At 60.8% G+C, this 26,289-nt stretch overlaps 1 protein-coding gene across 1 annotated transcript in view; it reads left to right on the top strand.

The window, feature by feature from the left end:
• The window catches only part of LOC140468612 (uncharacterized), a 1,157,363-nt gene extending 1,131,467 nt beyond the window's left edge, over positions 1 to 25,896 (top strand). Inside the window, exons 2-3 of the mRNA XM_072564711.1 lie at positions 20,993 to 21,154; positions 24,761 to 25,896. Of these exons, the coding sequence (XP_072420812.1) occupies positions 24,808 to 25,653 (846 nt within the window). The 5' untranslated portion in view covers positions 20,993 to 21,154; positions 24,761 to 24,807 and the 3' untranslated portion in view covers positions 25,654 to 25,896. The remainder of the gene's footprint in view (positions 1 to 20,992; positions 21,155 to 24,760) is intronic.
• Positions 25,897 to 26,289: the final 393 nt, after the last annotated feature.

The raw sequence follows: 26,289 nt of genomic DNA, 5'->3' as shown, positions 1-26,289 counted from the left end.
CTCTGTGCCCTGTCTCTCTCTCGCTCTCTGTGCGCTGTCTCTCTCTCGCTCTCTCTCTGTGCCCTGTCTCTCTCTCGCTCTCTGTGCGCTGTCTCTCTCTCGCTCTCTGTGCCCTGTCTCTCTCTCGCTCTCTGTGCCCTGTCTCTCTCTCGCTCTCTGTGCCCTGTCTCTCTCTCGCTCTCTGTGCGCTGTCTCTCTCTCGCTCTCTGTGCGCTGTCTCTCTCTCGCTCTCTGTGCGCTGTCTCTCTCTCGCTCTCTGTGCGCTGTCTCTCTCTCGCTCTCTGTGCGCTGTCTCTCTCTCGCTCTCTGTGCGCTGTCTCTCTCTCGCTCTCTCTCTGTGCCCTGTCTCTCTCTCGCTCTCTCTCTGTGCCCTGTCTCTCTCTCGCTCTCTCTCTGTGCGCTGTCTCTCTCTCGCTCTCTCTCTGTGCGCTGTCTCTCTCTCGCTCTCTCTCTGTGCGCTGTCTCTCTCTCGCTCTCTCTCTGTGCGCTGTCTCTCTCCCTCGCTCTCTGTGCGCTGTCTCTCTCTCTCGCTCTTTGTGCCCTGTCTCTCTCTCTCGCTCTCTGTGCCCTGTCTCTCTCTCTCGCTCTCTGTGCCCTGTCTCTCTCTCTCTCGCTCTCTGTGCCCTGTCTCTCTCTCGCTCTCTGTGCCCTGTCTCTCTCTCGCTCTCTGTGCCCTGTCTCTCTCTCGCTCTCTGTGCGCTGTCTCTCTCTCGCTCTCTCTCTGTGCCCTGTCTCTCTCTCGCTCTCTCTCTGTGCGCTGTCTCTCTCTCGCTCTGTCTCTGTGCGCTGTCTCTCTCTCGCTCTCTCTCTGTGCGCTGTCTCTCTCTCGCTCTCTCTCTGTGCGCTGTCTCTCTCCCTCGCTCTCTGTGCGCTGTCTCTCTCTCTCGCTCTTTGTGCCCTGTCTCTCTCTCTCGCTCTCTGTGCCCTGTCTCTCTCTCTCGCTCTCTGTGCCCTGTCTCTCTCTCTCTCGCTCTCTGTGCCCTGTCTCTCTCTCGCGCTCTCTGTGCCCTGTCTCTCTCTCTCTCGCTCTCTGTGCCCTGTCTCTCTCTCGCTCTCTGTGCGCTGTCTCTCTCTCTCTCTCTGTGCCCTGTCTCTCTCTCTCTCGCTCTCTGTGCCCTGTCTCTCTCTCTCTCGCTCTCTGTGCCCTCTCTCTCTCTCGCTCTCTGTGCCCTCTCTCTCTCTCTCTCGCTCTCTGTGCGCTGTCTCCCTCGCGCTCTCTGTGCGCTGTCTCCCTCGCGCTCTCTGTGCGCTGTCTCCCTCGCGCTCTCTGTGCGCTGTCTCCCTCGCGCTCTCTGTGCGCTGTCTCCCTCGCGCTCTCTGTGCGCTGTCTCCCTCGCGCTCTCTGTGCGCTGTCTCCCTCGCGCTCTCTGTGCGCTGTCTCCCTCGCGCTCTCTCTGTGCGCTGTCTCTCTCTCTCGCTCTCTGTGCCCTGTCTCTCTCTCTCGCTCTCTGTGCCCTGTCTCTCTCTCGCTCTCTGTGCCCTGTCTCTCTCTCGCTCTCTGTGCCCTGTCTCTCTCTCTCTCCCTGTGCCCTGTCTCTCTCTCTCTCCCTGTGCCCTGTCTCTCTCTCTCTCCCTGTGCCCTGTCTCTCTCTCACTCTCTGTGCCCTGTCTCTCTCTCTCTCTGTGCCCTGTCTCTCTCTCGCTCTCTGTGCCCTGTCTCTCTCTCTCTCTCACTCTCTGTGCCCTGTCTCTCTCTCTCTCTGTGCCCTGTCTCTCTCTCTCTCGCTCTCTGTGCCCTGTCTCTCTCTCGCTCTCTGTGCCCTGTCTCTCTCTCTCTCTCGCTCTCTGTGCCCTGTCTCTCTCTCTCTCTCGCTCTCTGTGCCCTGTCTCTCTCTCTCTCTCGCTCTCTGTGCCCTGTCTCTCTCTCGCTCTCTGTGCCCTGTCTCTCTCTCTCTCGCTCTCTGTGCCCTGTCTCTCTCTCTCTCGCTCTCTGTGCCCTCTCTCTCTCTCGCTCTCTGTGCCCTCTCTCTCTCTCTCGCTCTCTGTGCGCTGTCTCCCTCGCGCTCTCTGTGCGCTGTCTCCCTCGCGCTCTCTGTGCGCTGTCTCCCTCGCGCTCTCTGTGCGCTGTCTCCCTCGCGCTCTCTGTGCGCTGTCTCCCTCGCGCTCTCTGTGCGCTGTCTCCCTCGCGCTCTCTGTGCGCTGTCTCCCTCGCGCTCTCTGTGCGCTGTCTCCCTCGCGCTCTCTGTGCGCTGTCTCCCTCGCGCTCTCTGTGCGCTGTCTCCCTCGCGCTCTCTGTGCGCTGTCTCCCTCGCGCTCTCTGTGCGCTGTCTCCCTCGCGCTCTCTGTGCGCTGTCTCCCTCGCGCTCTCTGTGCGCTGTCTCCCTCGCGCTCTCTGTGCGCTGTCTCCCTCGCGCTCTCTGTGCGCTGTCTCCCTCGCGCTCTCTGTGCGCTGTCTCCCTCGCGCTCTCTGTGCGCTGTCTCCCTCGCGCTCTCTGTGCGCTGTCTCCCTCGCGCTCTCTGTGCGCTGTCTCCCTCGCGCTCTCTGTGCGCTGTCTCCCTCGCGCTCTCTGTGCGCTGTCTCCCTCGCGCTCTCTGTGCGCTGTCTCCCTCGCGCTCTCTGTGCGCTGTCTCCCTCGCGCTCTCTGTGCGCTGTCTCCCTCGCGCTCTCTGTGCGCTGTCTCCCTCGCGCTCTCTGTGCGCTGTCTCCCTCGCGCTCTCTGTGCGCTGTCTCCCTCGCGCTCTCTGTGCGCTGTCTCCCTCGCGCTCTCTGTGCGCTGTCTCCCTCGCGCTCTCTGTGCGCTGTCTCCCTCGCGCTCTCTGTGCGCTGTCTCCCTCGCGCTCTCTGTGCGCTGTCTCCCTCGCGCTCTCTGTGCGCTGTCTCCCTCGCGCTCTCTGTGCGCTGTCTCCCTCGCGCTCTCTGTGCGCTGTCTCCCTCGCGCTCTCTGTGCGCTGTCTCCCTCGCGCTCTCTGTGCGCTGTCTCCCTCGCGCTCTCTGTGCGCTGTCTCCCTCGCGCTCTCTGTGCGCTGTCTCCCTCGCGCTCTCTGTGCGCTGTCTCCCTCGCGCTCTCTGTGCGCTGTCTCCCTCGCGCTCTCTGTGCGCTGTCTCCCTCGCGCTCTCTGTGCGCTGTCTCCCTCGCGCTCTCTGTGCGCTGTCTCCCTCGCGCTCTCTGTGCGCTGTCTCCCTCGCGCTCTCTCTGTGCGCTGTCTCTCTCTCGCTCTCTCTCTGTGCCCTGTCTCTCTCTCGCTCTCTCTCTGTGCGCTGTCTCTCTCTCGCTCTCTCTCTGTGCGCTGTCTCTCTCTCGCTCTCTCTCTGTGCGCTGTCTCTCTCTCGCTCTCTCTCTGTGCGCTGTCTCTCTCTCGCTCTCTCTCTGTGCGCTGTCTCTCTCTCTCGCTCTCTGTGCGCTGTCTCTCTCTCTCGCTCTCTGTGCCCTGTCTCTCTCTCTCGCTCTCTGTGCCCTGTCTCTCTCTCTCGCGCTCTCTGTGCCCTGTCTCTCTCTCGCGCTCTCTGTGCCCTGTCTCTCTCTCTCTCGCTCTCTGTGCCCTGTCTCTCTCTCGCGCTCTCTGTGCCCTGTCTCTCTCTCTCTCGCTCTCTGTGCCCTGTCTCTCTCTCGCTCTCTGTGCGCTGTCTCTCTCTCTCTCTCGCTCTCTGTGCCCTGTCTCTCTCTCGCTCTCTGTGCCCTGTCTCTCTCTCTCTCGCTCTCTGTGCCCTGTCTCTCTCTCTCTCTCTGTGCCCTGTCTCTCTCTCGCTCTCTGTGCGCTGTCTCTCTCTCGCTCTCGCTCTCTGTGCCCTCTCTCTCTCTCTCGCTCTCTGTGCCCTGTCTCTCTCTCTCTCTCGCTCTCTGTGCGCTGTCTCTCTCTCTCTCTCGCTCTCTGTGCGCTGTCTCCCTCGCGCTCTCTGTGCGCTGTCTCCCTCGCGCTCTCTGTGCCCTGTCTCTCTCTCGCTCTCTGTGCGCTGTCTCTCTCTCGCTCTCTGTGCCCTGTCTCTCTCTCGCTCTCTGTGCGCTGTCTCTCTCTCGCTCTCTCTCTGTGCGCTGTCTCTCTCTCGCTCTCTCTCTGTGCGCTGTCTCTCTCTCGCTCTCTCTCTGTGCCCTGTCTCTCTCTCGCTCTCTGTGCCCTGTCTCTCTCTCGCTCTCTGTGCCCTGTCTCTCTCTCTCTCGATCTCTGTGCGCTGTCACTCTCTCGCTCTCTGTGCCCTGTCTCTCTCTCGCTCTCTGTGCCCTGTCTCTCTCTCGCTCTCTGTGCCCTGTCTCTCTCTCTCGCTCTCTGTGCGCTGTCTCTCTCTCTCGCTCTCTGTGCGCTGTCTCTCTCTCTCGCTCTCTGTGCCCTGTCTCTCTCTCTCGCTCTCTGTGCCCTGTCTCTCTCTCGCTCTCTGTGCCCTGTCTCTCTCTCGCTCTCTGTGCCCTGTCTCTCTCTCTCTCCCTGTGCCCTGTCTCTCTCTCACTCTCTGTGCCCTGTCTCTCTCTCTCTCCCTGTGCCCTGTCTCTCTCTCACTCTCTGTGCCCTGTCTCTCTCTCTCTCTGTGCCCTGTCTCTCTCTCTCTCGCTCTCTGTGCCCTGTCTCTCTCTCGCTCTCTGTGCCCTGTCTCTCTCTCTCTCTCGCTCTCTGTGCCCTGTCTCTCTCTCTCTCTCGCTCTCTGTGCCCTGTCTCTCTCTCTCTCTCGCTCTCTGTGCCCTGTCTCTCTCTCTCTCTCGCTCTCTGTGCCCTGTCTCTCTCTCGCTCTCTGTGCCCTGTCTCTCTCTCTCTCGCTCTCTGTGCCCTGTCTCTCTCTCTCTCGCTCTCTGTGCCCTCTCTCTCTCTCGCTCTCTGTGCCCTCTCTCTCTCTCTCGCTCTCTGTGCGCTGTCTCCCTCGCGCTCTCTGTGCGCTGTCTCCCTCGCGCTCTCTGTGCGCTGTCTCCCTCGCGCTCTCTGTGCGCTGTCTCCCTCGCGCTCTCTGTGCGCTGTCTCCCTCGCGCTCTCTGTGCGCTGTCTCCCTCGCGCTCTCTGTGCGCTGTCTCCCTCGCGCTCTCTGTGCGCTGTCTCCCTCGCGCTCTCTGTGCGCTGTCTCCCTCGCGCTCTCTGTGCGCTGTCTCCCTCGCGCTCTCTGTGCGCTGTCTCCCTCGCGCTCTCTGTGCGCTGTCTCCCTCGCGCTCTCTGTGCGCTGTCTCCCTCGCGCTCTCTGTGCGCTGTCTCCCTCGCGCTCTCTGTGCGCTGTCTCCCTCGCGCTCTCTGTGCGCTGTCTCCCTCGCGCTCTCTGTGCTCTGTCTCCCTCGCGCTCTCTGTGCGCTGTCTCCCTCGCGCTCTCTGTGCGCTGTCTCCCTCGCGCTCTCTGTGCGCTGTCTCCCTCGCGCTCTCTGTGCGCTGTCTCCCTCGCGCTCTCTGTGCGCTGTCTCCCTCGCGCTCTCTGTGCGCTGTCTCCCTCGCGCTCTCTGTGCGCTGTCTCCCTCGCGCTCTCTGTGCGCTGTCTCCCTCGCGCTCTCTGTGCGCTGTCTCCCTCGCGCTCTCTGTGCGCTGTCTCCCTCGCGCTCTCTGTGCGCTGTCTCCCTCGCGCTCTCTGTGCGCTGTCTCCCTCGCGCTCTCTGTGCGCTGTCTCCCTCGCGCTCTCTGTGCGCTGTCTCCCTCGCGCTCTCTGTGCGCTGTCTCCCTCGCGCTCTCTGTGCGCTGTCTCCCTCGCGCTCTCTGTGCGCTGTCTCCCTCGCGCTCTCTGTGCGCTGTCTCCCTCGCGCTCTCTGTGCGCTGTCTCCCTCGCGCTCTCTGTGCGCTGTCTCCCTCGCGCTCTCTGTGCGCTGTCTCCCTCGCGCTCTCTGTGCGCTGTCTCCCTCGCGCTCTCTGTGCGCTGTCTCCCTCGCGCTCTCTGTGCGCTGTCTCCCTCGCGCTCTCTGTGCGCTGTCTCCCTCGCGCTCTCTGTGCGCTGTCTCCCTCGCGCTCTCTGTGCGCTGTCTCCCTCGCGCTCTCTGTGCGCTGTCTCCCTCGCGCTCTCTGTGCGCTGTCTCCCTCGCGCTCTCTGTGCGCTGTCTCCCTCGCGCTCTCTGTGCGCTGTCTCCCTCGCGCTCTCTGTGCGCTGTCTCCCTCGCGCTCTCTGTGCGCTGTCTCCCTCGCGCTCTCTGTGCGCTGTCTCCCTCGCGCTCTCTGTGCGCTGTCTCCCTCGCGCTCTCTGTGCGCTGTCTCCCTCGCGCTCTCTGTGCGCTGTCTCCCTCGCGCTCTCTGTGCGCTGTCTCCCTCGCGCTCTCTGTGCGCTGTCTCCCTCGCGCTCTCTGTGCGCTGTCTCCCTCGCGCTCTCTGTGCGCTGTCTCCCTCGCGCTCTCTGTGCGCTGTCTCCCTCGCGCTCTCTGTGCGCTGTCTCCCTCGCGCTCTCTGTGCGCTGTCTCCCTCGCGCTCTCTGTGCGCTGTCTCCCTCGCGCTCTCTGTGCGCTGTCTCCCTCGCGCTCTCTGTGCGCTGTCTCCCTCGCGCTCTCTGTGCGCTGTCTCCCTCGCGCTCTCTGTGCGCTGTCTCCCTCGCGCTCTCTGTGCGCTGTCTCCCTCGCGCTCTCTGTGCGCTGTCTCCCTCGCGCTCTCTGTGCGCTGTCTCCCTCGCGCTCTCTGTGCGCTGTCTCCCTCGCGCTCTCTGTGCGCTGTCTCCCTCGCGCTCTCTGTGCGCTGTCTCCCTCGCGCTCTCTGTGCGCTGTCTCCCTCGCGCTCTCTGTGCGCTGTCTCCCTCGCGCTCTCTGTGCGCTGTCTCCCTCGCGCTCTCTGTGCGCTGTCTCCCTCGCGCTCTCTGTGCGCTGTCTCCCTCGCGCTCTCTGTGCGCTGTCTCCCTCGCGCTCTCTGTGCGCTGTCTCCCTCGCGCTCTCTGTGCGCTGTCTCCCTCGCGCTCTCTGTGCGCTGTCTCCCTCGCGCTCTCTGTGCGCTGTCTCCCTCGCGCTCTCTGTGCGCTGTCTCCCTCGCGCTCTCTGTGCGCTGTCTCCCTCGCGCTCTCTGTGCGCTGTCTCCCTCGCGCTCTCTGTGCGCTGTCTCCCTCGCGCTCTCTGTGCGCTGTCTCCCTCGCGCTCTCTGTGCGCTGTCTCCCTCGCGCTCTCTGTGCGCTGTCTCCCTCGCGCTCTCTGTGCGCTGTCTCCCTCGCGCTCTCTGTGCGCTGTCTCCCTCGCGCTCTCTGTGCGCTGTCTCCCTCGCGCTCTCTGTGCGCTGTCTCCCTCGCGCTCTCTGTGCGCTGTCTCCCTCGCGCTCTCTGTGCGCTGTCTCCCTCGCGCTCTCTGTGCGCTGTCTCCCTCGCGCTCTCTGTGCGCTGTCTCCCTCGCGCTCTCTGTGCGCTGTCTCCCTCGCGCTCTCTGTGCGCTGTCTCCCTCGCGCTCTCTGTGCGCTGTCTCCCTCGCGCTCTCTGTGCGCTGTCTCCCTCGCGCTCTCTGTGCGCTGTCTCCCTCGCGCTCTCTGTGCGCTGTCTCCCTCGCGCTCTCTGTGCGCTGTCTCCCTCGCGCTCTCTGTGCGCTGTCTCCCTCGCGCTCTCTGTGCGCTGTCTCCCTCGCGCTCTCTGTGCGCTGTCTCCCTCGCGCTCTCTGTGCGCTGTCTCCCTCGCGCTCTCTGTGCGCTGTCTCCCTCGCGCTCTCTGTGCGCTGTCTCCCTCGCGCTCTCTGTGCGCTGTCTCCCTCGCGCTCTCTGTGCGCTGTCTCCCTCGCGCTCTCTGTGCGCTGTCTCCCTCGCGCTCTCTGTGCGCTGTCTCCCTCGCGCTCTCTGTGCGCTGTCTCCCTCGCGCTCTCTGTGCGCTGTCTCCCTCGCGCTCTCTGTGCGCTGTCTCCCTCGCGCTCTCTGTGCGCTGTCTCCCTCGCGCTCTCTGTGCGCTGTCTCCCTCGCGCTCTCTGTGCGCTGTCTCCCTCGCGCTCTCTGTGCGCTGTCTCCCTCGCGCTCTCTGTGCGCTGTCTCCCTCGCGCTCTCTGTGCGCTGTCTCCCTCGCGCTCTCTGTGCGCTGTCTCCCTCGCGCTCTCTGTGCGCTGTCTCCCTCGCGCTCTCTGTGCGCTGTCTCCCTCGCGCTCTCTGTGCGCTGTCTCCCTCGCGCTCTCTGTGCGCTGTCTCCCTCGCGCTCTCTGTGCGCTGTCTCCCTCGCGCTCTCTGTGCGCTGTCTCCCTCGCGCTCTCTGTGCGCTGTCTCCCTCGCGCTCTCTGTGCGCTGTCTCCCTCGCGCTCTCTGTGCGCTGTCTCCCTCGCGCTCTCTCTGTGCGCTGTCTCTCTCTCTCGCTCTCTGTGCCCTGTCTCTCTCTCTCGCTCTCTGTGCCCTGTCTCTCTCTCGCTCTCTGTGCCCTGTCTCTCTCTCGCTCTCTGTGCCCTGTCTCTCTCTCTCTCCCTGTGCCCTGTCTCTCTCTCACTCTCTGTGCCCTGTCTCTCTCTCTCTCCCTGTGCCCTGTCTCTCTCTCACTCTCTGTGCCCTGTCTCTCTCTCTCTCGCTCTCTGTGCCCTGTCTCGCTCTCGCTCTCTGTGCCCTGTCTCTCTCTCTCTCTCGCTCTCTGTGCCCTGTCTCTCTCTCTCTCTCGCTCTCTGTGCCCTGTCTCTCTCTCTCTCTCGCTCTCTGTGCCCTGTCTCTCTCTCTCTCTCGCTCTCTGTGCCCTGTCTCTCTCTCTCTCTCGCTCTCTGTGCCCTGTCTCTCTCTCGCTCTCTGTGCCCTGTCTCTCTCTCTCTCGCTCTCTGTGCGCTGTCTCTCTCTCGCTCTCTCTGTGCGCTGTCTCTCTCTCGCTCTCTGTGCCCTGTCTCTCTCTCGCTCTCTGTGCGCTGTCTCTCTCTCGCTCTCTCTCTGTGCGCTGTCTCTCTCTCGCTCTCTCTCTGTGCGCTGTCTCTCTCTCGCTCTCTCTCTGTGCGCTGTCTCTCTCTCGCTCTCTCTCTGTGCGCTGTCTCTCTCCCTCGCTCTCTGTGCGCTGTCTCTCTCTCTCGCTCTTTGTGCCCTGTCTCTCTCTCTCGCTCTCTGTGCCCTGTCTCTCTCTCGCTCTCTGTGCCCTGTCTCTCTCTCTCGCTCTCTGTGCCCTGTCTCTCTCTCTCTCGCTCTCTGTGCCCTGTCTCTCTCTCGCGCTCTCTGTGCCCTGTCTCTCTCTCTCTCGCTCTCTGTGCCCTGTCTCTCTCTCGCTCTCTGTGCGCTGTCTCTCTCTCTCTCTCGCTCTCTGTGCCCTGTCTCTCTCTCGCTCTCTGTGCCCTGTCTCTCTCTCTCCCGCTCTCTGTGCCCTGTCTCTCTCTCTCTCTCTGTGCCCTGTCTCTCTCTCTCGCTCTCTGTGCCCTGTCTCTCTCTCGCTCTCTGTGCCCTGTCTCTCTCTCTCGCTCTCTGTGCCCTGTCTCTCTCTCTCTCGCTCTCTGTGCCCTGTCTCTCTCTCGCGCTCTCTGTGCCCTGTCTCTCTCTCTCTCGCTCTCTGTGCCCTGTCTCTCTCTCGCTCTCTGTGCGCTGTCTCTCTCTCTCTCTCGCTCTCTGTGCCCTGTCTCTCTCTCGCTCTCTGTGCCCTGTCTCTCTCTCTCCCGCTCTCTGTGCCCTGTCTCTCTCTCTCTCTCTGTGCCCTGTCTCTCTCTCGCTCTCTGTGCGCTGTCTCTCTCTCGCTCTCTGTGCCCTGTCTCTCTCTCTCTCTCGCTCTCTGTGCCCTGTCTCTCTCTCTCTCGCTCTCTGTGCCCTGTCTCTCTCTCGCTCTCTGTGCCCTGTCTCTCTCTCGCTCTCTGTGCCCTGTCTCTCTCTCGCTCTCTGTGCGCTGTCTCTCTCTCGCTCTCTGTGCGCTGTCTCTCTCTCGCTCTCTGTGCGCTGTCTCTCTCTCGCTCTCTGTGCCCTGTCTCTCTCTCGCTCTCTCTCTGTGCGCTGTCTCTCTTGCGCTGTCTCTCTCTCGCTCTCTCTCTGTGCGCTGTCTCTCTCTCGCTCTCTCTCTGTGCGCTGTCTCTCTCTCGCTCTCTCTCTGTGCCCTGTCTCTCTCTCGCTCTCTCTCTGTGCCCGGTCTCTCTCGCGCTCTCTGTGCGCTGTCTCTCTCTCTCTCTCTCTGTGCCCTGTCTCTCTCTCGCTCTCTGTGCCCTGTCTCTCTCTCGCTCTCTCTCTGTGCGCTGTCTCTCTTGCGCTGTCTCTCTCTCGCTCTCTCTCTGTGCGCTGTCTCTCTCTCGCTCTCTCTCTGTGCGCTGTCTCTCTCTCGCTCTCTCTCTGTGCCCTGTCTCTCTCTCGCTCTCTCTCTGTGCCCGGTCTCTCTCGCGCTCTCTGTGCGCTGTCTCTCTCTCTCTCTCTCTGTGCCCTGTCTCTCTCTCGCTCTCTGTGCCCTGTCTCTCTCTCGCTCTCTGTGCCCTGTCTCTCTCTCGCTCTCTGTGCCCTGTCTCTCTCTCTCTCGATCTCTGTGCGCTGTCACTCTCTCGCTCTCTGTGCCCTGTCTCTCTCTCGCTCTCTGTGCCCTGTCTCTCTCTCTCTCCCTGTGCCCTGTCTCCCTCGCGCTCTCTGTGCGCTGTCTCCCTCGCGCTCTCTGTGCGCTGTCTCCCTCGCGCTCTCTGTGCGCTGTCTCCCTCGCGCTCTCTGTGCGCTGTCTCCCTCGCGCTCTCTGTGCGCTGTCTCCCTCGCGCTCTCTGTGCGCTGTCTCCCTCGCGCTCTCTCTGTGCGCTGTCTCTCTCTCGCTCTCTCTGTGCCCTGTCTCCCTCTCGCTCTCTCTCTGTGCCCTGTCTCTCTCTCGCTCTCTCTCTGTGCCCGGTCTCTCTCTCTCGCTCTCTCTCTGTGCCCTGTCTCTCTCTCGCTCTCTGTGCCCTGTCTCTCTCTCTCGCTCTCTGTGCCCTGTCTCTCTCTCTCTCGCTCTCTGTGCCCTGTCTCTCTCTCGCGCTCTCTGTGCCCTGTCTCTCTCTCTCTCGCTCTCTGTGCCCTGTCTCTCTCTCGCTCTCTGTGCGCTGTCTCTCTCTCTCTCTCGCTCTCTGTGCCCTGTCTCTCTCTCGCTCTCTGTGCCCTGTCTCTCTCTCTCCCGCTCTCTGTGCCCTGTCTCTCTCTCTCTCTCTGTGCCCTGTCTCTCTCTCGCTCTCTGTGCGCTGTCTCTCTCTCGCTCTCTGTGCCCTGTCTCTCTCTCTCTCTCGCTCTCTGTGCCCTGTCTCTCTCTCTCTCGCTCTCTGTGCCCTGTCTCTCTCTCGCTCTCTGTGCCCTGTCTCTCTCTCGCTCTCTGTGCGCTGTCTCTCTCTCGCTCTCTGTGCGCTGTCTCTCTCTCGCTCTCTGTGCGCTGTCTCTCTCTCGCTCTCTGTGCGCTGTCTCTCTCTCGCTCTCTGTGCCCTGTCTCTCTCTCGCTCTCTCTCTGTGCGCTGTCTCTCTTGCGCTGTCTCTCTCTCACTCTCTCTCTGTGCGCTGTCTCTCTCTCGCTCTCTCTCTGTGCGCTGTCTCTCTCTCGCTCTCTCTCTGTGCCCTGTCTCTCTCTCGCTCTCTCTCTGTGCCCGGTCTCTCTCGCGCTCTCTGTGCGCTGTCTCTCTCTCTCTCTCTCTGTGCCCTGTCTCTCTCTCGCTCTCTGTGCCCTGTCTCTCTCTCGCTCTCTGTGCCCTGTCTCTCTCTCGCTCTCTGTGCCCTGTCTCTCTCTCTCTCGATCTCTGTGCGCTGTCACTCTCTCGCTCTCTGTGCCCTGTCTCTCTCTCGCTCTCTGTGCCCTGTCTCTCTCTCTCTCCCTGTGCCCTGTCTCCCTCGCGCTCTCTGTGCGCTGTCTCCCTCGCGCTCTCTGTGCGCTGTCTCCCTCGCGCTCTCTGTGCGCTGTCTCCCTCGCGCTCTCTGTGCGCTGTCTCCCTCGCGCTCTCTGTGCGCTGTCTCCCTCGCGCTCTCTGTGCGCTGTCTCCCTCGCGCTCTCTCTGTGCGCTGTCTCTCTCTCGCTCTCTCTGTGCCCTGTCTCCCTCTCGCTCTCTCTCTGTGCCCTGTCTCTCTCTCGCTCTCTCTCTGTGCCCGGTCTCTCTCTCTCGCTCTCTCTCTGTGCCCTGTCTCTCTCTCGCTCTCTCTCTGTGCGCTGTCTCTCTCTCGCTCTCTCTCTGTGCGCTGTCTCTCTCTCGCGCTCTCTCTCTGTGCGCTGTCTCTCTCTCGCTCTCTCTCTGTGCGCTGTCTCTCTCTCTCGCTCTCTCTCTGTGCGCTGTCTCTCTCCCTCGCTCTCTGTGCGCTGTCTCTCTCTCTCGCTCTTTGTGCCCTGTCTCTCTCTCTCGCTCTCTGTGCCCTGTCTCTCTCTCTCGCTCTCTGTGCCCTGTCTCTCTCTCTCTCGCTCTCTGTGCCCTGTCTCTCTCTCGCGCTCTCTGTGCCCTGTCTCTCTCTCTCTCGCTCTCTGTGCCCTGTCTCTCTCTCGCTCTCTGTGCCCTGTCTCTCTCTCGCTCTCTGTGCCCTGTCTCTCTCTCTCCCGCTCTCTGTGCCCTGTCTCTCTCTCTCTCTCTGTGCCCTGTCTCTCTCTCGCTCTCTGTGCGCTGTCTCTCTCTCGCTCTCTGTGCCCTGTCTCTCTCTCTCTCGCTCTCTGTGCCCTGTCTCTCTCTCTCTCGCTCTCTGTGCCCTGTCTCTCTCTCGCTCTCTGTGCCCTGTCTCTCTCTCGCTCTCTGTGCCCTGTCTCTCTCTCGCTCTCTGTGCCCTGTCTCTCTCTCGCTCTCTGTGCCCTGTCTCTCTCTCGCTCTCTGTGCGCTGTCTCTCTCTCTCTCTCGCTCTCTGTGCGCTGTCTCTCTCTCTCTCTCGCTCTCTGTGCGCTGTCTCTCTCTCTCTCTCGCTCTCTGTGCGCTGTCTCTCTCTCGCTCTCTGTGCCCTGTCTCTCTCTCGCTCTCTGTGCCCTGTCTCTCTCTCGCTCTCTCTCTGTGCGCTGTCTCTCTCTCGCTCTCTCTCTGTGCGCTGTCTCTCTCTCGCTCTCTCTCTGTGCGCTGTCTCTCTCTCGCTCTCTCTCTGTGCGCTGTCTCTCTCTCGCTCTCTCTCTGTGCGCTGTCTCTCTCTCGCTCTCTCTCTGTGCCCGGTCTCTCTCGCGCTCTCTGTGCGCTGTCTCTCTCTCTCTCTCTCTGTGCCCTGTCTCTCTCTCGCTCTCTGTGCCCTGTCTCTCTCTCGCTCTCTGTGCCCTGTCTCTCTCTCGCTCTCTGTGCCCTGTCTCTCTCTCTCTCGATCTCTGTGCGCTGTCACTCTCTCGCTCTCTGTGCCCTGTCTCTCTCTCGCTCTCTGTGCCCTGTCTCTCTCTCTCTCCCTGTGCCCTGTCTCTCTCTCGCTCTTTGTGCCCTGTCTCTCTCTCGCTCTCTGTGCCCTGTCTCTCTCTCGCTCTCTGTGCCCTGTCTCTCTCTCGCTCTCTCTCTGTGCCCGGTCTCTCTCGCGCTCTCTGTGCGCTGTCTCTCTCTCTCTCTCTCTGTGCCCTGTCTCTCTCTCGCTCTCTGTGCCCTGTCTCTCTCTCGCTCTCTGTGCCCTGTCTCTCTCTCTCTCGCTCTCTGTGCGCTGTCACTCTCTCGCTCTCTGTGCCCTGTCTCTCTCTCGCTCTCTGTGCCCTGTCTCTCTCTCTCTCCCTGTGCCCTGTCTCTCTCTCTCTCCCTGTGCCCTGTCTCTCTCTCGCTCTTTGTGCCCTGTCTCTCTCTCGCTCTCTGTGCCCTGTCTCTCTCTCGCTCTCTGTGCCCTGTCTCTCTCTCGCTCTCTGTGCCCTGTCTCTCTCTCGCTCTCTGTGCCCTGTCTCTCTCTCGCTCTCTGTTCTCTGTCTCCCTCGCGCTCTCTGTGCGCTGTCTCCCTCTCGCCCTCTGTGCCCTGTCTCTCTCTCGCGCTCTTTGTGCCCTGTCTCTCTCTCGCTCTCTGTGCCCTGTCTCTCTCGCGCTCTCTGTGCCCTGTCTCTCTCTCGCTCTCTGTGCCCTGTCTCTCTCTCTCGCTCTCTGTGCCCCGTCTCTCTCGCTCTCTCTCTCTCTCTGTGCCCTGTCTCTCTCTCTCTCTCTGTGCCCTGTCTCTCTCTCTCGCTCTCTGTGCCCTGTGTCTCTCTCTCGCCCTCTGTGCCCTGTCTCTCTCTCTCTCTCGCGCTCTCTGTGCCCTGTCTCTCTCTCGCCCTCTGTGCCCTGTCTCTCTCTCTCTCGCGCTCTCTGTGCCCTGTCTCTCTCTCTCGCCCTCTGTGCCCTGTCTCTCTCTCGCCCTCTGTGCCCTGTCTCTCTCTCGCCCTCTGTGCCCTGTCTCTCTCTCGCCCTCTGTGCCCTGTCTCTCTCTCTCTCTCTCTCGCGCTCTCTGTGCCCTGTCTCTCTCTCGCCCTCTGTGCCCTGTCTCTCTCTCGCCCTCTGTGCCCTGTCTCTCTCTCGCCCTCTGTGCCCTGTCTCTCTCTCGCGCTCTCTGTGCCCTGTCTCTCTCTCTCTCGCTCTCTGTGCCCTGTCTCTCTCTACTCTCTGTGCGCTCTCTCTGTACTCTCTGTGCCCTGTCTCTCTCTCTCGCGCTCTCTGTGCCCTGTCTCTCTCTCTCGCTCTGTATGCCCTGTCTCTCTCTACTCTCTCTCTCGCTCTCTGTGCCCTGTCTCTCTCTCGCTCTCTGTGCCCTGTCTCTCTCTCGCTCTCTGTGCCCTGTCTCTCTCTCGCTCTCTGTGCCCTGTCTCTCTCTCGCTCTCTGTGCGCTGTCTCTCTCTCTCTCTCGCTCTCTGTGCGCTGTCTCTCTCTCTCTCTCGCTCTCTGTGCGCTGTCTCTCTCTCTCTCTCGCTCTCTGTGCGCTGTCTCTCTCTCGCTCTCTGTGCCCTGTCTCTCTCTCGCTCTCTGTGCCCTGTCTCTCTCTCGCTCTCTCTCTCGCTCTCTCTCTGTGCGCTGTCTCTCTCTCGCTCTCTCTCTGTGCGCTGTCTCTCTCTCGCTCTCTCTCTGTGCGCTGTCTCTCTCTCGCTCTCTCTCTGTGCCCGGTCTCTCTCGCGCTCTCTGTGCGCTGTCTCTCTCTCTCTCTCTCTGTGCCCTGTCTCTCTCTCGCTCTCTGTGCCCTGTCTCTCTCTCGCTCTCTGTGCCCTGTCTCTCTCTCGCTCTCTGTGCCCTGTCTCTCTCTCTCTCGATCTCTGTGCGCTGTCACTCTCTCGCTCTCTGTGCCCTGTCTCTCTCTCGCTCTCTGTGCCCTGTCTCTCTCTCTCTCCCTGTGCCCTGTCTCTCTCTCGCTCTTTGTGCCCTGTCTCTCTCTCGCTCTCTGTGCCCTGTCTCTCTCTCGCTCTCTGTGCCCTGTCTCTCTCTCGCTCTCTCTCTGTGCCCGGTCTCTCTCGCGCTCTCTGTGCGCTGTCTCTCTCTCTCTCTCTCTGTGCCCTGTCTCTCTCTCGCTCTCTGTGCCCTGTCTCTCTCTCGCTCTCTGTGCCCTGTCTCTCTCTCTCTCGCTCTCTGTGCGCTGTCACTCTCTCGCTCTCTGTGCCCTGTCTCTCTCTCGCTCTCTGTGCCCTGTCTCTCTCTCTCTCCCTGTGCCCTGTCTCTCTCTCTCTCCCTGTGCCCTGTCTCTCTCTCGCTCTTTGTGCCCTGTCTCTCTCTCGCTCTCTGTGCCCTGTCTCTCTCTCGCGCTCTGTGCCCTGTCTCTCTCTCGCTCTCTGTGCCCTGTCTCTCTCTCGCTCTCTGTGCCCTGTCTCTCTCTCGCTCTCTGTTCTCTGTCTCCCTCGCGCTCTCTGTGCGCTGTCTCCCTCTCGCCCTCTGTGCCCTGTCTCTCTCTCGCGCTCTTTGTGCCCTGTCTCTCTCTCGCTCTCTGTGCCCTGTCTCTCTCGCGCTCTCTGTGCCCTGTCTCTCTCTCGCTCTCTGTGCCCTGTCTCTCTCTCTCGCTCTCTGTGCCCCGTCTCTCTCGCTCTCTCTCTCTCTCTGTGCCCTGTCTCTCTCTCTCTCTCTGTGCCCTGTCTCTCTCTCTCGCTCTCTGTGCCCTGTGTCTCTCTCTCGCCCTCTGTGCCCTGTCTCTCTCTCTCTCTCGCGCTCTCTGTGCCCTGTCTCTCTCTCGCCCTCTGTGCCCTGTCTCTCTCTCTCTCGCGCTCTCTGTGCCCTGTCTCTCTCTCTCGCCCTCTGTGCCCTGTCTCTCTCTCGCCCTCTGTGCCCTGTCTCTCTCTCGCCCTCTGTGCCCTGTCTCTCTCTCGCCCTCTGTGCCCTGTCTCTCTCTCTCTCTCTCTCGCGCTCTCTGTGCCCTGTCTCTCTCTCGCCCTCTGTGCCCTGTCTCTCTCTCGCCCTCTGTGCCCTGTCTCTCTCTCGCCCTCTGTGCCCTGTCTCTCTCTCGCGCTCTCTGTGCCCTGTCTCTCTCTCTCTCGCTCTCTGTGCCCTGTCTCTCTCTCGCTCTCTGTGCGCTGTCTCTCTCTCTCTCTCGCTCTCTGTGCCCTGTCTCTCTCTCGCTCTCTGTGCCCTGTCTCTCTCTCTCCCGCTCTCTGTGCCCTGTCTCTCTCTCTCTCTCTGTGCCCTGTCTCTCTCTCTCTCTCTCTGTGCCCTGTCTCTCTCTCGCTCTCTGTGCGCTGTCTCTCTCTCGCTCTCTGTGCCCTGTCTCTCTCTCTCTCGCTCTCTGTGCCCTCTCTCTCTCTCTCTCGCTCTCTGTGCCCTCTCTCTCTCTCGCTCTCTGTGCGCTGTCTCTCTCTCGCTCTCTGTGCGCTGTCTCTCTCTCGCTCTCTGTGCGCTGTCTCTGTCTCGCTCTCTGTGCCCTGTCTCTCTCTCTCTCTCGCTCTCTGTGCGCTGTCTCTCTCTCTCTCTCGCTCTCTGTGCCCTGTCTCTCTCTCGCTCTCTGTGCCCTGTCTCTCTCTCGCTCTCTGTGCCCTGTCTCTCTCTCGCTCTCTCTCTGTGCGCTGTCTCTCTCTCGCTCTCTCTCTGTGCGCTGTCTCTCTCTCGCTCTCTCTCTGTGCGCTGTCTCTCTCTCGCTCTCTCTCTGTGCCCTGTCTCTCTCTCGCTCTCTCTCTGTGCCCGGTCTCTCTCGCGCTCTCTGTGCGCTGTCTCTCTCTCTCTCTCTCTGTGCCCTGTCTCTCTCTCGCTCTCTGTGCCCTGTCTCTCTCTCGCTCTCTGTGCCCTGTCTCTCTCTCTCTCGATCTCTGTGCGCTGTCACTCTCTCGCTCTCTGTGCCCTGTCTCTCTCTCGCTCTCTGTGCCCTGTCTCTCTCTCTCTCCCTGTGCCCTGTCTCTCTCTCGCTCTCTGTGCCCTGTCTCTCTCTCGCTCTTTGTGCCCTGTCTCTCTCTCGCTCTCTGTGCCCTGTCTCTCTCTCGCTCTCTGTGCCCTGTCTCTCTCTCGCTCTCTGTGCCCTGTCTCTCTCTCGCTCTCTCTCTGTGCCCGGTCTCTCTCGCGCTCTCTGTGCGCTGTCTCTCTCTCTCTCTCTCTGTGCCCTGACTCTCTCTCGCTCTCTGTGCCCTGTCTCTCTCTCGCTCTCTGTGCCCTGTCTCTCTCTCTCTCGATCTCTGTGCGCTGTCACTCTCTCGCTCTCTGTGCCCTGTCTCTCTCTCGCTCTCTGTGCCCTGTCTCTCTCTCTCTCCCTGTGCCCTGTCTCTCTCTCGCTCTCTGTGCCCTGTCTCTCTCTCGCTCTTTGTGCCCTGTCTCTCTCTCGCTCTCTGTGCCCTGTCTCTCTCTCGCTCTCTGTGCCCTGTCTCTCTCTCGCTCTCTGTGCCCTGTCTCTCTCTCGCTCTCTGTTCTCTGTCTCCCTCGCGCTCTCTGTGCGCTGTCTCCCTCTCGCCCTCTGTGCCCTGTCTCTCTCTCGCGCTCTCTGTGCCCTGTCTCTCTCGCGCTCTCTGTGCCCTGTCTCTCTCGCGCTCTCTGTGCCCTGTCTCTCTCTCGCTCTCTGTGCCCTGTCTCTCTCTCTCGCTCTCTGTGCCCCGTCTCTCTCGCTCTCTCTCTCTCTCTGTGCCCTGTCTCTCTCTCTCTCTCTCTGTGCCCTGTCTCTCTCTCTCTCTCTCTGTGCCCTGTCTCTCTCTCTCTCTCTCTGTGCCCTGTCTCTCTCTCTCGCTCTCTGTGCCCTGTGTCTCTCTCTCGCCCTCTGTGCCCTGTCTCTCTCTCTCTCGCGCTCTCTGTGCCCTGTCTCTCTCTCGCCCTCTGTGCCCTGTCTCTCTCTCTCTCGCGCTCTCTGTGCCCTGTCTCTCTCTCTCGCCCTCTGTGCCCTGTCTCTCTCTCGCCCTCTGTGCCCTGTCTCTCTCTCGCCCTCTGTGCCCTGTCTCTCTCTCTCTCTCTGTGCCCTGTCTCTCTCTCTCTCTCTGTGCCCTGTCTCTCTCTCGCTCTCTGTGCCCTGTCTCGCTCTCGCTCTCTGTGCCCTGTCTCTCTCTCGCCCTCTGTGCCCTGTCTCTCTCTCGCTCTCTCTGTGCCCTGTCTCTCTCGCTCTCTCTGTGCCCTGTCTCTCTCTCTCTCTCTCTGTGCCCTGTCTCTCTCTCTCGCTCTCTGTGCCCTGTCTCTCTCTCGCCCTCTGTGCCCTGTCTCTCTCTCTCTCTCTCTCGCTCTCTGTGCCCTGTCTCTCTCTCTCGCTCTCTGTGCCCTGTCTCTCTCTCTCTCTCTGTGCCCTGTCTCTCTCGCGCTCTCTGTGCCCTGTCTCTCTCTCTCGCTCTCTGTGCCCTGTCTCTCTCTCGCCCTCTGTGCCCTGTCTCTCTCTCTCTCTCTCTCGCTCTCTGTGCCCTGTCTCTCTCTCTCGCTCTCTGTGCCCTGTCTCTCTCGCGCTCTCTGTGCCCTGTCTCTCTCTCTCGCTCTCTGTGCCCTGTCTCTCTCTCTCTCTCTCTCGCTCTCTGTGCCCTGTCTCTCTCTCTCTCTCTCTCGCTCTCTGTGCCCTGTCTCTCTCTCTCGCTCTCTGTGCCCTGTCTCTCTCTCTCTCTCTCTCGCTCTCTGTGCCCTGTCTCTCTCTACTCTCTCTCTCGCTCTCTGTGCCCTGTCTCTCTCTACTCTCTCTCTCGCTCTCTGTGCCCTGTCTCTCTCTACTCTCTGTGCGCTCTCTCTCTACTCTCTGTGCGCTCTCTCTCTCTCTACTCTCTGTGCGCTGTCTCTCTCTCGCTCTCTGTGCGCTGTCTCTCTCTCTCGCTCTCTGTGCGCTGTCTCTCTCTCTCGCTCTCTGTGCGCTGTCTCTCTCTCGCTCTCTGTGCCCTGTCTCTCTCTCGCTCTCTGTGCCCTGTCTCTCTCTCGCTCTCTGTGCCCTGTCTCTCTCTCGCTCTCTGTGCCCTGTCTCTCTCTCGCTCTCTGTGCCCTGTCTCTCTCTCGCTCTCTGTGCCCTGTCTCTCTCTCGCTCTCTGTGCCCTGTCTCTCTCTCGCTCTCTGTGCCCTGTCTCTCTCTCGCTCTCTGTGCCCTGTCTCTCTCTCGCCCTCTGTGCCCTGTCTCTCTCTCGCCCTCTGTGCCCTGTCTCTCTCTCGCCCTCTGTGCCCTGTCTCTCTCTCGCCCTCTGTGCCCTGTCTCTCTCTCGCCCTCTGTGCCCTGTCTCTCTCTCTCGCTCTCTGTGCCCTGTCTCTCTCTCTCGCTCTCTGTGCCCTGTCTCCCCCTCGCTCTCTGTGCCCTGTCTCTCTCTCTCTCTCTCGCCCTCTGTGCCCTGTCTCTCTCGCGCTCTCTGTGCCCTGTCTCTCTCTCTCGCTCTCTGTGCCCTGTCTCTCTCTCTCTCTCTCTCGCTCTCTGTGCCCTGTCTCTCTCTCTCTCTCTCTCGCTCTCTGTGCCCTGTCTCTCTCTCTCGCTCTCTGTGCCCTGTCTCTCTCTCTCTCTCTCTCGCTCTCTGTGCCCTGTCTCTCTCTACTCTCTCTCTCGCTCTCTGTGCCCTGTCTCTCTCTACTCTCTCTCTCGCTCTCTGTGCCCTGTCTCTCTCTACTCTCTGTGCGCTCTCTCTCTACTCTCTGTGCGCTCTCTCTCTCTCTACTCTCTGTGCGCTGTCTCTCTCTCGCTCTCTGTGCGCTGTCTCTCTCTCTCGCTCTCTGTGCGCTGTCTCTCTCTCTCGCTCTCTGTGCGCTGTCTCTCTCTCGCTCTCTGTGCCCTGTCTCTCTCTCGCTCTCTGTGCCCTGTCTCTCTCTCGCTCTCTGTGCCCTGTCTCTCTCTCGCTCTCTGTGCCCTGTCTCTCTCTCGCTCTCTGTGCCCTGTCTCTCTCTCGCTCTCTGTGCCCTGTCTCTCTCTCGCTCTCTGTGCCCTGTCTCTCTCTCGCTCTCTGTGCCCTGTCTCTCTCTCGCTCTCTGTGCCCTGTCTCTCTCTCGCTCTCTGTGCCCTGTCTCTCTCTCGCCCTCTGTGCCCTGTCTCTCTCTCGCCCTCTGTGCCCTGTCTCTCTCTCGCCCTCTGTGCCCTGTCTCTCTCTCGCCCTCTGTGCCCTGTCTCTCTCTCTCGCTCTCTGTGCCCTGTCTCTCTCTCTCGCTCTCTGTGCCCTGTCTCCCCCTCGCTCTCTGTGCCCTGTCTCTCTCTCTCTCTCTCGCCCTCTGTGCCCTGTCTCTCTCTCGCCCTCTGTGCCCTGTCTCTCTCTCGCTCTCTGTGACCTCTCTCTCTCTCGCTCTCTGTGCCCTGTCTCACTCTCTCTCTCTGTGCCCTGTCTCTCTCTCTCTCTCTCTGTGCGCTGTCTCTCTCTCGCTCTCTGTGCGCTGTCTCTCTCTCTCGCTCTCTGTGCCCTGTCTCTCTCTCTCTCTCTCGCTCTCTGTGCCCTGTCTCTCTCTACTCTCTCTCTCGCTCTTGTGCCCTGTCTCTCTCTACTCTCTGTGCGCTCTCTCTGTACTCTCTGTGCCCTGTCTCTCTCTCTCGCGCTCTCTGTGCCCTGTCTCTCTCTCTCGCTCTGTATGCCCTGTCTCTCTCTACTCTCTCTCTCGCTCTCTGTGCCCTGTCTCTCTCTCGCTCTCTGTGCCCTGTCTCTCTCTCTCGCTCTCTGTGCGCTGTCTCTCTCTCGCTCTCTGTGCCCTGTCTCTCTCTCGCTCTCTGGGCGGTGTCTCTCTCTCTCGCTCTCTGTGCCCTGTCTCTCGTTCTCTGTGCCCTGTCTCTCTCTCTACTCTCTGTGCTCTGTCTCTCTCTCTCCCTCTCGCTCTCTGTGCGCTGTCTCTCGTTCGCCTCTGCGCGCTCTCTTGCGCTCGCCCTCTCGTCCAATCACAGCGGGTCGTTGCGCTGAGCGAGCAATTCTGGTGGGGATCAGGCTGCCATCCCCTGGCAGCTGGGTTGTTGTTGTTGAGTTGAATGGTGTCTGGTGCAGCCTGGCCCACTCTGGGTATCTCGGCTCAGGAAGGGTCTGGTGGCTCTGCCCCCTGAGAAGGTGGCACTACCACTGTGTGTGTGTGTGTGTGTCTGACTGGGATCTCTCTGCTCTGACCCACAGGGAGTTGTCCCGTTTTGGGCTCTGGGTTGAAGCTCCTCCTTGGCCCCCAGATTACCCTGGGGCAGGGAGGACGGACTGAGCTCCCCCCCCTCCCCGGGACACCTGACGCACGTTCGGATTTGGAGTCCATTCAAGAAGACCCCAGACTATCCCGCCCTCCAGGTAAGTGATGGTGAGGGAGGGCCATTCTCCAAGGTCAGAGGTCACACCAATCCCACCACAATCCGAAACACCACCTATACCCGTCCCTCCCCATCTGTGTAACGCCCCTCCAGCCCCTACACCCCCTCCCTATCTCTGTAACCCCCTCCAGCCCCTACACCCCCTCCCTATCTCTGTAACCCCCTCCAGCCCCTACACCCCCTCCCTATCTCTGTAACCCCCTCTAGCCCCTACACCCCCTCCCTATCTCTGTAACCCCCTCCAGCCCCTACACCCCCTCCCTATCTCTGTAACCCCCTCCAGCCCCTACACCCCCTCCCTATCTCTGTAACCCCCTCCAGCCCCTACACCCCCTCCCTATCTCTGTAACGCCCCTCCAGCCCCTACACCCCCTCCCTATCTCTGTCACCCCCTCCATACCCGACACCCCCCTCCCTATCTCTGTAACCCCCTCCCATACCCGACACCCCCTCCCTATCTCTGTAACACCCTCCAGCCCCTTCACCCCCCTCCCTATCTCTGTAACCCCCTCCAGCCCCTACACCCTCTCCCTATCTCTGTAACCCCCTCCAGCCCCTACACCCCCTCCCTATCTCTGTTACCCCCTCCAGCCCCTACACCCCCTCCCTATCTCTGTAACCCCCTCCAGCCCCTACACCCCCTCCCTATCTCTGTCACCCCCTCCATGCTAAATTGCCAATAGTGCCCAGGGATAGTGTAGTGTAGGTTAGGGTGGATTGGCCATGCTAAATTACCCTTAGTGTTCAAGGATGTGTAGGTTAGGGTGGATTGGCCATGCTAAATTACCCATAGTGCCCAGGGATGTGTAGGTTAGGGTGGATTGGCCATGCTAAATTACCCCATAGTGTTCAGGGATGTGTAGGTTAGGGTGGATTGGCCATGCTAAATTACTCCATAGTGTTCAGGGATGTGTAGGTTAGGGTGGATTGGCCATGCTAAATTACCCCATAGTGTTCAGGGATGTGTAGGTTAGGGTGGATTGGCCATGCTAAATTACCCCATAGTGTTCAGGGATGTGTAGGTTAGGGTGGATTGGCCATGCTCAATTACCCTGCAGTGTTAAGTGTATTACTCCAGGGTAAATATGGGGAATGGGTCTGTGTGGACTAGTTGGGCTGAAGGGCCTGTTTTCATGATGTAGGGAATCATATCTAACCAATCCTGAAGCCCATCTAACCCCCACTATTCCCTTCCCATCCATGTGTCTATCCAATGCCCTTTTAAATACCCTGAGAGTTGGCGAGTCCACTACTGTTGCAGGCAGTGTGTTCCACGTCCCTCCTACTCTCTGAGTAAAGACACTACCTCTGACATCTGTCCTCTATCTATCACCCCCTCAATTTAAAGCTATGTCCCCTTGTGCTAGCCATCACCATCTGGGGGAATAGGCTCTCCCTGTCCACCCTGTCTAACCCTCTGATTATCTTATACGTCTCGATTAAGTCACCGCTCAACCTTCTTCTCTCTAACGAGAACAGCCTCAAGTCCCTCAGCCTTTCCTCGTGAGACCTTCCCTCCAGACCAGGCAACGTCCCGGTAAATCTCCTCTGCACCCTTTCCCAAGCTTCCACACCCTTCCTATAATGCGGTGACCGGAACTACACGCAACACTCCAAGTGCGGCCGCACCAATGTTTTGTACAGCCGCAGTATGACCTCAGGGCTCCGAAACTCAATCCCTCTACCAGTAAAAGCTAACACACCGTGTGCCTTCTTAACAACCCTGTCAACCTGGGTGGCAACTTACAGGGATCTGTGTCCATGGACACCGAGATCTCTCTGCTCATCTACACTGCCAAGAATCTTACCATGTGCCCAGTACTCTGCACTCCTGTTACCCCTCCCGAAGTGAATCACCTCACCCTTGTCCCCATTAAACTCCATTCGCCACCTCTCAGCCCAGCTCTGCGGCTTATCCATGTCCCTCCGTAACCTACAACCTCCTTCGTCACTCTCCACAACTCCACCGACCTTAGTGTCATCCGCAAATTTACTAACCCACCCTTCTCCGCCCTCATCCAGGTCATTTATAAAAATGATGAACAGCAGTGGACCCAACACTGACCCTTGCGGGACGCCACTCGTAACTGGACTCCAGGATGAACATTTCCCATCAACCACCACTTCTTTCAGCAAGCCAATTTCTGATCCAAATCGCCCTCCGTCCCAAACCTCTGTACTTTGTCCGAAAGCCTACCGTGAGGAAGCTTATCGAGCTGCCTTACTGGAGCCCACGCACACCACATCCAACCGCTTTCCCCTCATCCACCTCGCCACTGTGCCACCCTCGTTGTGAGTCTCCCCTCAGCCGCTCCAGAGAAGACGGCCCGAGTTTTTGTTCCCGCCTCTCCTCGGGCCCTGTAATCCTGGTCGACCTTTCCCTGCGCCCACTCCAAAGATATGCCGCGCCCTCCTGCGATGTGGTGGCCAGAACCCAGTCACGTGTGGCCTGACGAAAGCTTCCACGTGACTCCCTGACCGCCAATGCCCCTCTGCTTGCGAGGGCCACACTCAGGGAGTGGTGGAATTGTACTGAGACCCCTAATAGAGTTCATCAGTGATTTTTCAAGGTCCTGCCATTTGTTATAACACAGGGTAAGCCCCCTAACTTAATCCAGGTACACAGAAATGAGGTGCGGCTCATCTGTGAACATTCGAGGGGCCAAGAACTACTTAAAGTAAAAATTTCACAACTCTCATTTCTTAAAGTCGAACAGAGAATGAACTAACAACTATTTACAACTCCTTCCTCTAACATATCTTTTACTTTCCCTTCTGTGACACTCGTCTGATTTCAAAACCCCCAATTTAAGATTTCCCGAAAATATTCAGATTTCAAAATCAGCTAGTGGTCAAATTTTCCCCTTTTTTTTCCCCCTCTTTCTTCGGGATTTCTGCTTCAGATGTCACTGATTGATGATGGTACCGTTTTAAGAAAGCTGTGTTTTCAGTAATGCTGGTGACTTGGCAGTTCTCCCCCCAACTGTTCATGTTTAGGGTGTAGATTTGATAGCCAGACGTTTCATTCCCTGGCGAGGTAACATCATCAGTGGCGACCTCCGAGTGAAGCAAAGCTGTTGTCTCCTGCTTTCTATTTATATCTTTCTCCTGGCTGGGGTTCCTGGGGTTTGCGGTGATGTCATTTCCTGTTCATGTTTCCCTAGGTCTCCTATTCCCCATGCAAATCATCGGATTGTGTTGTTGGTTTTTAATATTGTCAATCCACTAAATTCAAACTTGATTGGAGTTTGGTAAATTTTTTGATTTAAACTGGCGGAATTTGGATTTGTTTTAGTTGCTGGGCAACCAGCTCCACACATCTCCCTGTTCATCTCCACGTCCAAGCTACGAGACCAAAAGGTGGTGATGTATGTCATTCAGAACATTCGGTGCTGTCAGGCCGTTGTGTTAACTTAACTATCGTAAAGGTACAGTCCACCCACTGCTTCATAACGCCACCAACGGGACACTTACCCAAATGTTAAAGGGCTCGAACCCCACAGGTCCCTCTGTTCCACAGCGACCGGAACGCAAAGTGATGCTCTGACTGAAGTCTCACCTTGTCTGGTTCCTCTTCCCTCCGCAGGCGGACGGAGCTGCTCGACGCTGGGAGGCAGCGCTCGGGTATCGGAGATGGAGCCGGAGAGGGAGCAGCGTCTGGAGGAGGAGGAGGAGGAGGAGGAGGAGGAAGGGGGAGAGGTGGAGACTCCGGCAGAGAGGCTGCAGGCGGGAGGCGAGGAGGAGGAGGAGGATGAGGAGGAGGGCGCGGTGCCCTTTGCCCTCTTGGCGGTGCCGCCCCCCGCCCCCTGCCACTGCGCGGTGTGCGAGAAGGGCTTCAGCTGCCGCTCCCACTTGGAGCGCCACCTGCGGGTGCACACGGGCGAGCGGCCCTTCGAGTGCGCGGTGTGCGGCAACCGCTTCAACCGGGCCAGCAACCTGCGGCGGCACCAGCAGCACCGGGCGGCGGCCGGGGGGCAGGGCCCCCTGGAGTGCCCGCTCTGCCACCGGCTCTTCTGCGTGACCGGGGACCTGGTGCGGCACCGTCGGGCCCACGCCGGCGAGCGGCCCTTCGAGTGCGCGGTGTGCGGCAAGCGCTTCTGCCGGCTGGCGGTGCTGGAGATCCACCAGCGGTACCACACCGGCGAGCGGCCCTACCAGTGCCCGCTGTGCGCCAAGCGCTTCTACACCTCCAGCGAGCTGAACCGCCACCGGCGCACCCACACCGGCGAGCGGCCCTACCAGTGCCCGCACTGCGCCAAGTGCTTCTACACCGCCAGCAAGCTGGCCGTGCACCGGCAGATCCACACCGGCGAGCGGCCCTACCCCTGCCCGGAGTGCGCCAAACGCTTCTACACCGCCGGCAAACTCCGCCGGCACCAGCGCACCCACCGGCCCGCCAGCCAGTTCATCTGCGGCGTCTGCGGCAAAACCTTCGCCCGGACCAGTCACCTCACCAACCACCAACGCACCCACCGCTGAGGGGGGACCACATTGGCACCGGGCACACCCCCCCCCCCCACCACCACCACCACGTCCACCAGAGCTGGGGGAAGGGTTTCGGCACAGACCCCTCACCGCGCTCCCTCTCTCTGTGCCCCGCCTTGGTGCTCTTGTCACCCTCCACCCCATTCCCCCACCCCCTCCCCCCAAAGCCGGGCACACCCCTCCTTCTGCGCGCGTGGGCACTGGGGGCAGATAACATTCAATAAACGGTCAAGGGAAGGTACTGTCGCTATTCACCTGTCACTGGCTCCACGCCCCTCCCTCCCCCTCCCTCCCCCTCCCCCTCCCTCCCCCTTCCCCTCCCCCTCCCTCCCCCTTCCCCTCCCCTCCACCTCCCCCTTCCCCTCCCCCTTCCCCTCCCCCTTCCCCTCCCTCCCCCTCCCCCTCCCTCCCCCTCCCCCTCCCTCCCCCTCCCTCCCCCTTCCCCTCCCCTCCACCTCCCCCTTCCCCTCCCCCTTCCCCTCCCCTTCCCCTCCCCTCCACCTCCCCCTCCACCTCCCCCCTCCCCCTTCCCCTCCCCCTTCCCCTCCCCCTCCCTCCCCTTCCCCTCCCCCTCCCTCCCCTTCCCCTCCCCCTCCCTCCCTCCCCACTCGCTTCCCCTCCCCCTCCCTC

The sequence above is a fragment of the Chiloscyllium punctatum genome, chromosome 47, assembly GCF_047496795.1.
Source record: "Chiloscyllium punctatum isolate Juve2018m chromosome 47, sChiPun1.3, whole genome shotgun sequence".
In the NCBI taxonomy this organism is placed as follows: domain Eukaryota; kingdom Metazoa; phylum Chordata; class Chondrichthyes; order Orectolobiformes; family Hemiscylliidae; genus Chiloscyllium; species Chiloscyllium punctatum.
Note: the sequence above shows the minus strand (reverse complement) of the source record. Positions and strands in the feature narration are given on the sequence as shown.